At 49.0% G+C, this 14,309-nt stretch overlaps 1 protein-coding gene across 1 annotated transcript in view; it reads left to right on the top strand.

The window, feature by feature from the left end:
* The first annotated feature begins 1,278 nt into the window (after nucleotides 1–1,278).
* Nucleotides 1,279–14,309, top strand: part of RNF43 (ring finger protein 43) — a 53,491-nt gene continuing 40,460 nt past the window's right edge. Inside the window, exon 1 of the mRNA XM_042879712.1 lies at nucleotides 1,279–1,542. Coding sequence (XP_042735646.1) covers nucleotides 1,306–1,542 — 237 coding nt within the window. The 5' untranslated portion in view covers nucleotides 1,279–1,305. The remainder of the gene's footprint in view (nucleotides 1,543–14,309) is intronic.

The raw sequence follows: 14,309 nt of genomic DNA, 5'->3' as shown, positions 1-14,309 counted from the left end.
AAAGATCTCCGCTTTAAACGACGCTCCGCGCTCTGTAGGGAAGGAAGAGAAGACCGCGAACACGCGGCATCAGGCGCGCCGTGTGCTTCAACCGCTGGAAGTAACTCTGGGGGTTCTGGGGATCCCGGTGCAGCAGCGCTGTGCTGTGCTGTGCTGTGCTGTGCTGTGCTGTGCTGTGCTATACTGCGCTGCCCAACAGGTTTGCAGATGATTCTTTATTTTTCAATCCCTTCTGAGCGCGCTCCTTGCCGTCCCGGCGGCGCGCCCCGTGTCGGCCCTCCAGGTGCGGAGGGCGCGTTGCTGTGACCCCTGGGCGGACCATGGGATTTGCCTCTGTGCTGCACGGGGCCTTCGGTTGGGACCGTGCTGGACGCGCAGCTCCCGGAACTCGCGGCGTGAGAGCAACAGGAGACGCTGCGGCGCTGCGCTCCGTACCTGCCCCGCTCCGCGCTTAAGGGCTGACAGAGTTCGGGGCCTTTTCGGACGTTTCCCGGCAGCTATGGCGGGGAGCTTCGTGCTGTGACCGACCCGGGACCCGCAGCCGGAGTTGGACTGAGCCGGGAGTGCGGGGGGAGAGCCGGGGCTGCTCTGAATGAAGCATTTCTGGTGCGATGAGGATGGATGGGATCGCCCCGGGTTGGACGGGGACGGCGCAGTAGTAAACTTTTCTTTCTGCCGCAAATTCAAGAAGCACCCCCTGCACGGTTCTTAGCAAGGATCCCAGTAATCACAGGCGGCATTCAGCGTGCCGAGTTCCGGCACGTGCTGGGAGGTTCCAGAGATGGGCGCGTTGAGCCCAGCGGGAGCCACACAGGAGCCACGGGGACACAGCGCCCATGCAGAGCCCTCCCCACTCCCCACGCTGCGGGGCTGAGCTCTGGGACCCCCCCTGCACCTGAACGGCCCCCTGCCTGCCACCTGCTCGGCCTTTTCCGCCACTCTCCCTGGATTTACTTTCTGCAGGACTGACTGGAAACAGGATTCTTTTTCGGAAGAAACTTCGGATTATTTTATTATTATTGTTATATATAGAGAGAGATATTTGATCAAAGTATGCTCCCGAGCTCCCAGCGGCCTCTGAGCACGTGGCACCGAGGAAGAGAAGCAGCGATGGCACGGAGCCGGGCGGCCGTGCAGTGAGCAGTCTGCTCCAAACTTCCCCCCGCCCGCCCTGCGTGCCCCCCCCCAGCCCCGGGCCCCCCGCGCCCCCCGCACCCCCCAGAGCCCCGCGGCTGGGAGCAGGGCGAGGGTGCAGCGCGTCCCCAGCGGTATGCGTGGCCCGGGAACGCGGCCGCAGCTGGGAGCATGAGCGGTGGCCCCCAGCTGCAGCTGGCGGTCCTCTGGCCTTGGCTGCTGATGGCTTCTCTGCAGGCAGGGCTCGGCCGCACCGGGCCGGCACTGGCAGCAGCCGTCGAGTCGGAGCGGGCAGCGGCGCAGAAGGCCATCATCAGGGTGATCCCACTGAAGGTGGAGCCCATCGTGCTGGAGGGGGAGTTTGCCAGCGTGGCCGAGGTCACTCCCGCCGAGGGAAAGCTGCTCCAGGTAGGGGCAGCCGTGCTTCACCTGCATCCTTCCATGCTCCCACCCTTCTCCTCGCCCCTCTTCCTCTCCGTGCCTCCCAACTAACGTGGCTGGCTTTATGGCTGCACGCACACGGGGTGGTTTTGACGCGAGCTGTCCACCGCTTTGCTCTGCGCCTTCCGTGGAAGCACAGAATCATTACAGTTGGAAGAGATCCCCAAATCCAAGCCTAAGCCATCCCACCATGCCCAGAATCACATCCCTCAGTGCCACATCCCCACAGCTCTGGAACACCTCTGGGGACGGTGACCATCAACTCCCTGGGCAGCCGTGCGGTGCAGGATTGCTCTTTCAGAGATATTCCTGCTACCCATCCTTCCCCTCCCCTTTGTGCTGCTGCTCTCTCACCGTGCTGTGCTTTCAGGCCCCGGTGCTTATGTAAGCGTGGGTCCTTCGCTCTGTGTGCAGCAGTGTTAATTTTGGATGCGGCCGGTCGATTGCATGGAGATTATCACCTATCTTAATTGATGTTATAAAGCTGAGTGTGTTGCTTGAGTCACATGTTGGGCACTGAGCATCTGACCAAAACATGGTTATTTTTACTGTGGGAAATCTATAAAACTTTGCTCACGTAGCTGGCTTCTGCTGCAGCCAGATACAGCTCCAGGTGTTGCCCAGCAGAAGCACTGACCCTGCTGGCTGTAGTCTGTCTGTAGTGCTGGAAGCTGAATTTCACCCATCCAGCGATTCCTCTGGGGTGTCACCACCATGTGTGTTTCTCAGTGAAATGGATGCTGGTTTCTGCTCTTTGCTATGAAAGGAGAGCCTCTGGGCACCTTGCTGTGGATGCAGATGCTGTGAGCTCGGTGTCTGAGCTCTGTAATGCGATGGCCATTTGCTCATCAGCCACGTGCTTTACTCTTGGAAACCAAAACTGACAGAGCAGCCTGCGTTAACGTTGAAGGTTTTCCAGGCTTGGCTTTCGGAGTCTTAGTGAAGCTGATAACCTGCAGATTTAAATTAGAATCAGAAGTTTTGAGCAGGCCTTTGCAGGAGAAGAAATGCCACTGAGGCAGCCTTAGCACGGTCATGTGGCTGACAGTGAAAGCAGGTAATTGGTGACGTTTGTAGATCCTGCTCGCAGAGCCTTTTGAACTAATCGGAATGAAAGCGATGTTATAAAGTTATATTACCAGGGTAAAAACTATCTTGGACAAATGCTCTCAAGGTCCCGCCATGTTGTGAGGCAATGTCCAGGAAAGTCAATATTTATTCCTTACAAAAACTACAGTGGTGTTGCAACTGAGCGCAAAGTGTAGAGCGTGGACCTTTTCGGGACGAGGAGGCGATAACCTCTCCTGCGTGACGCTGGGCTGTTTGCAGCCAAACACGGCGATGCAAAACGTGCTTTTGTGTCACGTGTGGCTGCGGGAGCCCACCCTGAGCGCCCACCAGGGAGGGGTTGTCTGTGCTCAGCCACGAAACGCAGTGTTGGCTGAATGAACTTCATTCTTTAAAACCATCTTTGCAAGGAGAGGGGTTTGCAGAATGCTGTTCTCATCTGTTTGTTTTGTGTAGGCCCATGCTGATGTGTGTTGGGCTGGGGTCCTGATCCCTTGGGGAGATAAAGCCTGAGACCCAAAGGGGAATGGTTGAAAATAAGAAGTGAGCAGGAGAAACTATTTCCAGTTCGCATTTGAACAGTGAGGTGCTAAATACACCCTGGGAACTCTTGTTTTGTGTGTGGTGGCCAGCATCCCGCTCTTGCAAGGCTGTTACAGGGCACGTGCTTCACTTTGATATCATTGGAAACCTCATTGGAAGTTTAGCCTGCTCACACGTGCCGCCATCACTCCTGTGTGTGCAACTCAGGCACCTGCAGTTACTGAACTAAGAAGCCTTGTTTATTTTGCGTTGGATTGGTCATCTTGGTCCTCACACAGAGAATAACAGAATCACAGAATTGTAGGGGCTGGAAGGGACCTCCAGAGATCATCGAGTCCAATCCCCCTGCCAAAGCAGGTTCCCTACAGCAGGTCGCACAGGTCGGCATCCAGGCAGGTCTTGAACATCTCCAGAGAAGGAGACTCCACCACCTCCCTGGGCAGCCTGTTCCAGTGCTCCGTCACCTCACTGTAAAGAAGTTCTTGCGCACATTGGTGCAGAACTTCCTATGCTGCAGTTTCCGGCCGTTTCCCCTTGTCCTGTCTCCACTCACCACTGAAAAGAGTCCACACATCACACAACACACAGACTGCAGAGCTTAGAATGATGGAATCACAGCACGGTTGGGTTGGAAAGGACCTCACAGCCCCCCCAGCCCCATCCTGCATGGGCTGGGTGCCCCCCAGCTCAGGCTGCCCACGACCCATCCATGGCCTGGGGCGCCTCCAGCGATGGGAAACCCACAGCTCTGGGCAGGTGGGATCATCTATGGAAGCTTACTGTGGTCACAGCATTCCGTTCACAGGAACCACCTTTAGAGCTGTTGTCCTTCTCTGCAGAGTGACCCCACCATGCCCACCTGCCCCAGCGCTCTGGGCCATCCCTGGGTCCCATTCTACAGCTCTGGGTCGCAGAGCAGTGGTGAAGTTGGAGCGTTGTGTTGGAGCCAGGCTCAGGGATGATGCAAAGCAAGAGGAATTTCTCAAGTAGGCAGAGCCATTTCAGGCTTTGTAGTTCAAAAAACCAACAGCTTCGTTTTCTTTCAGAAGTCATCTTCCAGCTTGCTCAGAGCACAAGCTCGCTCAGCAATTGCATGCTGAGCTTTAACTGTTGCCTAGCAGAGGAGAAGTGGCACCGTGTGTGCGCTGGCAGTTTCCAGATGGCAGGAGGTGTGTGTCACGCTGTGATAGCCCGTGCCCAGGGAAGTCCCTGTATTCAAAGTGTAGGAACCAAACCCTTCAGACCAGTGCGCCGTAAGGATCTTTGCTGTTGTGTTTGGATCTTTGCTACTGGGGACCCTGCAGCAGCAGGGGCTCAGTGTGCACTCAGATCGTGTTTTCAGATCAGCTCCCATCCATCGATTGCTAAGGCAGGTTCCACAACCTTTGCTTTTGATAATTTTGCTGTTGTGTACAAGGATGGTGCTGCTGGTAGGCACAGTGCAGCTGGGATTGGTAGAGTCAATCACAGAATGGTTTGCGTTGGAAGGGACCTCGTGGATCATCATGTTCCAAACCTGGTGCCACAGGCAGGGCTGCAAACTGCTCCTGTGTTGGAGTTTTTTCTGGTTCTGCTGCTGATGTTTTGAGAATAACGTTGAAATGTTGAAAAAAGTCCCAAAAAAATAACATTTGAGAAGAGGTAAATAAAGTGCTGTCCTCACTGCAGGGAAGGCAACCCAGTGGTCCATCACCTCACACACCTGCGTGCAGGAAAAATCAGATAGCAGAAGTCCTACTTTATCACAAGTCTCCCAATACATCGTTTCCTTTCCAGACAGATTTAGCAGTTACATAGTTAGGTGATTGCATGAGAAAGCCAACTTTCATTTACCTTGTTTTGTGCACATCGTTTTGGCTTATGACTGCAGAAGAAAAGCCTGACAGCACAGGACGGGCTCCCCAAAGGCTCAGGGCCTTGGCAGGGCAGTGGTGGGGTGAATCCAACACGACCATCCCAGAAGTGGAGAGTTTCCTATGTTGCAATGCACAGTGCTGTTGGGGAATTACAATGGCCTACTTAGCTGCTTGTAGAGGGTTGCACTCCCAGCCCATAAGAAGGTAAATATGTTAGTAGTCTTTATACACTACCAGCTCCTGGATCAACAAAAGGATGTTAAGTGCATAATGTTGACAGAGATCAAAGAAGTGGGAAAGTCTAACCAAATGATAATGGGGACTTAAATTACCTGTGAATAAGCTGGTCAGATAGCACAAAAAGAGTGAGTTCAAAGAGGCCATTTCTGCCTCTTGGAACAGCCAGTACTAGAGTACACAGAAGGATATTCTTGACTTAGTGTTAAGTAATGCACAAGAGCTAACTGGAGGCTGCAATAATTGAGCCACTTGTATTGACTGTGGTATGAAGAAATTCATTGTGTGAGTAGCCAACAGGAGAGCTCTGCCACCAGCTCTCAGAACTGGAACTGCAGAAAAGCGAAACAGACAGAATGGCTCCTACAGCTTGAGAGAAATGCCTCTGGGTGGGACGTAGATATGGCTCAAAAAGGTAAAAGTAGTCTTAGGAAAGGGACAGAGCCTTCGGTTACAAAGGCAGTTGTCACCCAGAGGAAGTGCATTGGGCGACTGGAGTGGGTGATCTTGGCGGTCTTTTCCAACCTTGGTGATGCTGTCATTCTGTGACAGTGGTCAAGAAACTATTTGGGCCAGATGGATCTTTTGAAACGTGGGCATGAAGTATTAGTAGGGGATTGGCATCGTATGCACTGCATGGTTGGTATAGTGTAAGTCATTGGCATTAACACAGTTGAAGCGTACCTGAAAGGTGAGCCATTGCAATCCACCTGCAGAGCTGAGCTTAGGAGCAATGCTTGGCCTTCCATGCTCCCTTGAGAGCAGGGGCAGTGTGGGCAGGGCAGGGGGCAGCCCCGAGGACGCCTGGCCACGCACCTCGTCCTGGAAGGAATCCCAGCAGCAAGTGGACGTTTCCCAAAGATAAGCTGGCAGCAGGGCTGTGGCTACAAGGGAGAATTTCTTGCCCTTCTGAACTTCCGTGGTGCTTTCTGCTGGGTGGGCATCGCATGCAGCTGATGAGTGGCCATTCCGAACTGCACGTGAATTCGTTATTTCTCCATGGAAGCTTTCAGAACGATCCAAGCAATGCAGACCTTGCAAGCTTTGTGTCAGCAAAGAGGGCTCTGTTTCATTGGGATTGCTTTTAAACAAAAATTGGGACATATATTTTTATGCATCAAAACTCTGTTTCTTTCCATGTTTAGCGCTCTCAGAATTGCTGGGGGCTTTTCCCCCAAAGTCTTTTATTTCATCCAGAACCAAGAAAATTTTACATATTAAACGAGTACAGTGGAAAACCTGTGATGGAGTTTGGTTTTCAGATCCAGCTGTCTCTGGTATCATGAAACCCATATATGGGGAATTGGCAGGAATCAAATACACAAAATGGGGGTTTGTAAGCAAGGTGGGTTTCTAAGCTGAGCATCTGCTCACGTAGCACTCTGCAAATGCTAAGCACTGATAGAAGTGATCCTCGCTGTGTGTTCAGTTTTAGTAACATCACTGCAGAGTGCTTTACCTGGTTCTGGTACCCAGCTACAAAGAATGTGGTTAAGATGTGTTGAAAGAAGCTCTAGGAGGAGCCACAGAAATGATCCCAACTGCAGAATGTGCTGCTTAAGGAACTCAACTCTTTCCATCTTTTTCAGATTGCAGAATGATGAGTGCTGTAGATGTGTGTCCATTTATCTGTTTCTATGTAGGGATGCCTATAAGGGAAGGGTGAGAGCAGCCTAACAGTGACACAGGCTGATCTGGTAGCTGAAAACTTTCGATAGAGTACTGGTGTTACATGGACAGTTATCTCAAAAGTCTTAGATAAAGCAGATAGATTTCTCACTGTAATACAAGAGCTGCTCCGAAAGTAATGTCTTCTATTTTGTGGTGTCAGCCCACAGTGTCTGAGGTGGATGTTGGTGGTGCAGCAGCAGAAGCTGAAACTTCCCACCAATATTCCATTGCATTTTGTGACAGACGGTAGCAGAGAGGCAGTCTGACATGGAAGCAAAGGTACGCAATGAATTCCTCCATGCAGAAGAAATGGTACCCGTTGACATTCATTGATGCTTGCTGAGTTGATGGAGACCAACTGGTGCATGTGAGCACAGTGAGGGGTGGCTGGAGCGTTTCAGCAGTGGTGACAGTGCCATGAAAGGTGAGTGTCACGTTCTGGACAACCGTGCACAGCTGTCACATCACCAAATGAAGAGCATCTCAGTCAGCTCAGCTGCACACGCTGACGGATTGCGATCAGGGAGCTGTGCACAGAGCTGAGTGTTGGCTTCAGTGCGTCAGAAACAGTGGTGACAATGCTGGAATATCACAGAGTTTGCACCAGGTGGGTCCCACAAATGCTCACACAGGGACAGAAAGAACCATACGCAGAATTGTCAAATCTACTGAACCAATAGAGGCCGAAGGTAACAGTTTCCTGGAATGCAGGATTACCAGTGATGAGAGCTGGAGTCAGAACAGCCCTCCATGGAGTGGTGACATGAGTTCCCCACTGCAGGAAAAGTTGAAGATGCAGCCCTCCGTGGGTAAAGCGATGTGCCCTGTCTTCTGAGGTAGGAAGGGGGGATCCTTTTGGATTTCCTGGGACCCAGACAAACCATCAACTCTGCTGCAATGCAATGCTGACTGAGGGAAGGCTTGAGCTTCCAGAATCAGGTGAGAGAAGACAACACGGTAACACCAGGCCTCAAACCAGGCTCAAGACCACAGAGCGGCGTTGCCAGTCTTGTGGGGTCTGTCCTACCACACTCACTGTATAGTCCAGATTTGGCACCTTTTGGCTTCCATTTGTTCAGGACAGTGAAAGAAGAACTGCATGGGCAACATTTCCTAACAACAGCACTGTCCTGTAGCTGAGAATTTGCTCTATCAAATAGTGTTATTGTGCTTTTTGTATCTGTTGTTTCCGTGGAAGTAAATAGGAGGCGTTACTTTCAGAGCAACCTACATGTAGTTAGTGGTTATAGTAAGTTACCAGGGGAAATTCTGGTTTTCTCTCAATTCTAAAGCCTCAAAAAGAGATTAGACATGGGCAGGAGGACTGGCTGTACCAGAGGCACAAGTGGCCTGGATGCTCATGGTGATCAGTTCTTGTCTTGGGGCTCCGTGATTTTTTGAAAATATCTGTTTATTTTTCCTGTATTTCACAGCCACAGAGAACAGAAAGTGTTGTGCAGCCTTTCATTCGCCCGTAACACTTTCTGTCTGCACTGAGGAGCTGTAATCACATCTCATGCTTCACAGCTCCTGGCTTGATGCCCGCATGGGTCAGGAGGGAACTTTTCTCTCTCCCTCCGTGCAGAGTTGTCCAAGAGCAGTTGTGGGACATTTCCACCTTTTTGGGAGCACCAGGGATTGGCCGTGCCTAAAAACAAGATGCTACAACATGCTGTTGGTATTCAAGGTAGTAGAGAGATTATCTTTTTGCACATGCTTTGGCTGTATGCAGTGCTCCCAGGCACAAGATAGAGCAGATTGCCAGATTGGAGGTGGGAGTCCCTTTTTCCACACCACCACCCCACTCAGATTATCAGAAACTTTGGGTGCATACCATCTTCTCTTGCATTTTGAGACATGAATCATTCTAGCCTTCTCACCCTAGCCCTAAAGGGGCTAACTAAGGGCGTTAGTGGCCCTGTGATTTCTCTTTTGTTCAGCAATTTGGCCTCCAGATGGGTTAATCTAATGTGCATCACAGTGCTCAGTGTCAGGACAGCTGCAGAAGTGTCATATGCATACATTCTGTCTAGGTAGTTAAATTCTTATTTGGCCATAAACTCTGGAACAAATGTAAAGGTTTTCTATAAAGCTTGGTTATGATCTCTTAATTTACAGTACAAGTAAAACATTTTAGGGATTAAACTCACTATGGCTTTGCCAAAAGATATGTGAATTCTAGTTCAAAATTACATGAAACAACAGAACTTAGATGCCTACTTCCAAAGCACTTCAGCATCTGTTTCCTCTCTTCCACTTGCCGTGCTGTGCCTTGGTTACTGCTTTATTCCTGCTGTGGGTGCAAGTATGTTCCTAAATGCCAGCACCAGAGGTGTCTGTCCAGATATCGCCCTATTCCCACAGTTGGTGTCTCTGTCCTGTCTGTTGCTTTCTTTTCATCTGTTCTCATTCAGACAAACCCATAAGCTTAAAGCCATCCCAGTTCACAGAGTCCCAGTCAGCTGTTTTTTCTACTCGCCTGCTTTCTGGATTTGTTTTTATCTTTCTTCCTAATGTTTTCATTTCACTTTTTGCTCAGAACAACTTTTTTGTTATTTCCCTGGATCACTTCCTCATCGCTACCAGTACATAAAACTGCAAACGTGTTTGGTTCCTGCAAGGGTGCTGAGAGCAGCCAGTATGTCTTCCCCAGCTGGATTGTAGTTCAGAAAGGAGAGCTACATAAGATTGAGTGAGCTTGTTAAAAAGGACCTAAGAAGGCAAGTAAGGGTTACATGCTGACAGCTGGCTTGAAGATATTTAGGGCACTGCAGTAGGAAGGAGTTGAGATCAAATGTACCTCTCAAGAAATACCTGAAAAATGGTAAAATGAGATCTGCTGTACCTAAACATAAGGGTAAGAAGGCATGTGAAAGAACCCTGGAAAAAAAAAAAGAGAGGCATAAAATGAGTAGAAGAGGAAGGGTCGTTCTAGCTTCTAACAAGCTAAAAATATGTAAAACATAATGAAAAGAGCTGGGAGAACAAAACCTATTTGTGAATGATAGAATGACTAATAATAGATTCCCTTCAGTCACATCAGAGGCATAAAGCTTGCCAGACCATCTGTAGGACCTGTGCTGAAGTATAAAAGATGCGCTCAGGGCAGCAGAAAAATGAATGCAATTCCTTTTGTGCTTTCATCTGTCTTGAGCTGAAATGTCTGTGGATGAGATAATGATGTAGATAGGCAAAATTAGCATTCTCAGTCAGGAGATATTCACCCAAGAGTTGTGGAGGATGAAATAGCTGAACTATTAACTATGTTAATAGACTTGTATTTAAAACCATTGTAAGGTGGCTGATGTGATACCAGCTTTTCTACAAGCTCCGTCCTGACCAGCGTGCTGTAAAATCCACATGCAGTAAGTTGTCAGGAACTGTAAGAATAATAAGGGAGCAGAAGGTCCAGCTGAGTTCCCAAAATGCCCTCAACGAAGGAAACTCAGATGTGGAATAAGAAGAATACTGATTAAATGATTATGAGAAGATGGATAACAGTACAGTACATGTTGTCATGGAAATCAGTAGGTGGATCTGTTTAAAAAAATAATAATAAAAAGCTTCTTATCCAAAACTTTGGTCCAAAACGTGAAATCATAGAATACAGAATAACTTTCCATAGAAGACGGGAAGCAGATGGAAAAAGCTGATAGAAGTTGAGTGCTTGGGAGTGTTTGAGAGCTTTCTAATCCATTAACTTGTCTGAAGTAATGAAGGTAAGGACCAGGTAGGAGATGTTGCAAAAGACCCCACGGAACTGTAAGAAGGTGCACACAGGAAAGCAATCATCACTCTGCATTAAGGCAGCGGGTTCAAAGAGGTCCATTACCACCTATAAACTATGTCTTGTTAATTCAATAGATTGTTCCATGCAGGTGTCAGCATAGTGCTTGGTGGCTGTCAAGAAGATAACGTGGAGAATGGAATGAGGAGGGTACAGATCCATGGTGCGGCCACGTGTGGAGTGGTGCGTGAGGTTCTGTTCCTCACAGCACTGACATGCTGTAGCAGTGTTGGATGTATTTCATACCAGGAACAGCTAACTGGATTGATACTCTTCTGGCTGGAAAAGAGGCAGCCCAGGGGTGATAGGAAGATCCACAGTCGTGAATAGGGGTTGACTGTTAGTCTCTTTCAGTAGGAAAGCAGTGGGGCATCATGTGAAGCTGCTTGGATGGGTTCAAAAGGAACAAAAAATGCTGCTTTGTATGCCTGTGCAATTCCTTGCTGCAGGAACTGCTTTTGGATGCTAAAAGTTTACAGAAGTTCAAAACCCTCTGGCAGTAACAGATGGGAGAGGATTCCATTGATGGCTATTAAATATTAAATAACAACTATCAGTTTGGTCTCAAGAAAGTCTACAAAATGCAGCTTGCAGGAGGATTGGAGATTGTTTTGAGGAGAAGCCCTACGTGCTTGTCCTATTCTTACGCTCTTCATCAGGAACCAATTGTTGACGGCTCTCAAAGCAAACATCAGGGGCTCGGTGGACTTTTGGTCTGAAGCCACACTGCTGTTCCCGTGTTCTTCAGGCAATAAGCCCAACACCATCAGCAGCAGCCCTTCCACTCAGCCTTATGCTCTGTTTGGGCAGATGTCTGAGGAAAGCTGCAATACATGCTTCCTTCTCCCATAGACTGTGGACTCAACTATTTGCTCACTCGGAAGGTGCCATGCAGTTCCTTAGGATCCATTACTACAAATCCCCTCAACATACGGCTTTCAGCTGTGCCCTTAAGCTGCATTTGATGCCCTTGATACTTTGGCCATTGTATCATCCTGGGCATATGCTGAGTCTGTAACCAGGGGACTCACTTCTTCCTCCTGGTTCTGCCACTGAAGTCTGTTCTCTACCATATTGATGTTCTCACTTCTGGGCACAGATTATCTGCCCAGCTGTTACTGATGCCCCACCATTGCCAGGGAGCAAGAATCAGGTGTGTTCTGTTTGATTTTGTAGCTTTCTGCCCTTTTGAGGAGCTTTTGTCTCAAGGTGCTGCTGTGGCAGGTGAGGTAACTCCTTGCCTTGGAGTGAATCCCAGTAACCCAAGAACATCGAGTATTTGGTCACCATGGAGACCCGTTGGTGTGTTGAAGTCAAAAACAGTTTCAAGCCCTTGCCAGGCATACAACTTGCTTTCATTTCAAGCTCTTCATGGTCGGATTATGACAAGATATTCTGAGGTCTTGTCCTTTCCGTTGGAAGCCATGGAGCTAGAATCCAGTGCGTGTGGTGGCAACCGAGCTGTCAGGAATGCTGAATATAACAGTAGTAGAAAATCATTTCAGGCAGCAAGTGAGAAATGTGGGATAATGTATGCTGAGACAGCTTGCAGAAGCTAGAGGCTTTGCAAAATTTGCTTTTTTCTTGAAGGCTTAATTGATCAGACAGAGACCCTCTTCCCCTGGAAGCCTCCTGGAAGGTAAAGGAAGATTGTCCTGCACGCTTCAGTCTGCCTTGCACAGGCTGTGGTAATTCTAAAGCCAGAGTTATCAGTGTGACACCCAGGAGCTTGTCCATCCTCCAGATCAGCTCGCACAGAAGTCAGTCCATGATGCCCAACTCATGATTCTGGTGCTCGATAACCTGATATCAGAAGACTCTTCAACCTTGTTTCGCTATCTAAGACCTGTGTTTCAGTGGTTCTGGACTGTTCACTCGCACTAATGAACAGTAACGTATGAATTACATCAGGGCAGATACCTGAGCAAGCATCTTCAGTTTTCTTTGGCCCCTAGAATTTTGTATGAAGCTGCGGTAAAAGAGTGTTGAGCTCTGTCCCAGCTTGGAGCCTTGCATGGGGCCTCACAGTCCAGACAGTGCAATAAAATGAGCCTGTGGCATCTTGCTGATCTCTAACCATGTTCTTCAATGTGATTTTTCTGGTAGCAAGAAGTTCTGCCAGAGGACGAGAAAGACCCTCCTGCTAAATGTCTAACATCCACTGTCTTTTGGCCTCCTTCCCAAGATAGTTTTTTTTTCTTTTCCTGAGGTCCTATCTATGTTTCAGTGGAGCCAGAAAACAACCCTTCATTCCCCCCAGACCTTCAGGGACAGCGGCACGTTTCTTCAGACACTGATGTCAAGCAGGCTATCTGTTTTCTATCTGTGCAGAACCAAACTTATCAGGTAGCCTCAGTTCATTTGTGTCATGAACTAGGAGATACAGAAGTGCAGTGATACTGGTAATTGCATAACTATCGCATCTGGAGATGTGAGGATACCATCTAAACGTTTGTGCCTCCGGCTGTCATTAAGTTCCATCAAAGGTCAAATTGTATAAAAGCCTCTGTAGAGTAGAGAATGGCTCCATTCTTGACACCTGCAGAGCTGTTGTGGAGTTCCATGAAGCTCTGAATCACTGCAGATGCTTCCAGGACTTATGCCAAGCAGTGAAGCAGATTGTGGTTTGCAGACTCCTCTGTAATACTTGAGACGCCCAGCTGCCCTTATCTGCGTGTGGGGAGAGACAGATGGGGAATTACTGCTTGGAGTTACCTTCAGAATGTGCATATGGACTGTCAACTGAAGAAGAAAAGAAGATAACTTGATCGTCTTTGGGTTGTTTTGAGATCTGCAGTGTAAATCTACACCGACTGCTTTCTGTGCTTCCACTGAAGTCTTGTGGTTGGGACAAGTTGCAGGCTGCATATCCTTGCTTACTGAATATGTGCATATTAACAATGTGAACCTCAAAGAAGAGTGCTTAATCGTGGTAAACCTCTTGTTTTTTTCTCCTTCTATGCCAGTAATCTGACCCTCATGCCCTGTTTGTGAGGGGGAAAAAAAAGTGAAATTAAACCTGAGTTGTATATGGATGGATATTCTGGAAGAGGTGTAGGGAGACCTTATCGCAGCATCCTGAGAGGAGACTGTGATGAGGTTGGGGGTTGGTCTCTGCTCCCATATAACAGTGATGAGACGAAAGGTAATGGCCTCGAGTTGCTCCAGGGCAGGTTCAGGTAGGATTCTGGGATGAATTTCTGCTCCAAAAAGAGGTGAGGTATTGGCAGAGCTGCCCACTGGGGTGGTGGGGTCACCGGCCCGGGAGGTTCCAGAACCATGGAGATGTGGCACTGAGGGCTGTGGGCAGGGTGGGGTGGGATTGGACTTGGGGATCTTCAGGGCCAGGCTGGATGTGGCTCTGGGCAGCCTGGTCTGGTGGCTGGTGACCCTGCACACAGCAGGGGCTTGGAATCAGATGAGCACCGTGGTCCTTTGCAACCCAGGCCATTCTGTGATTCTATGATCTTAGAGGTCTTTTCCAATCATAACGATTCTGTGATTCACTGATTATGGTTTGAGTAAACAAGATGAAGGCAAACATTGAGCAGTCTGATGTTTCCACAAAGGCA

Source organism: Lagopus leucura, unplaced genomic scaffold (genome assembly GCF_019238085.1).
Source record: "Lagopus leucura isolate 7727_CA_CO unplaced genomic scaffold, USGS_WTPT01 Super-Scaffold_100024, whole genome shotgun sequence".
NCBI lineage: Eukaryota > Metazoa > Chordata > Aves > Galliformes > Phasianidae > Lagopus > Lagopus leucura.
Note: the sequence above shows the minus strand (reverse complement) of the source record. Positions and strands in the feature narration are given on the sequence as shown.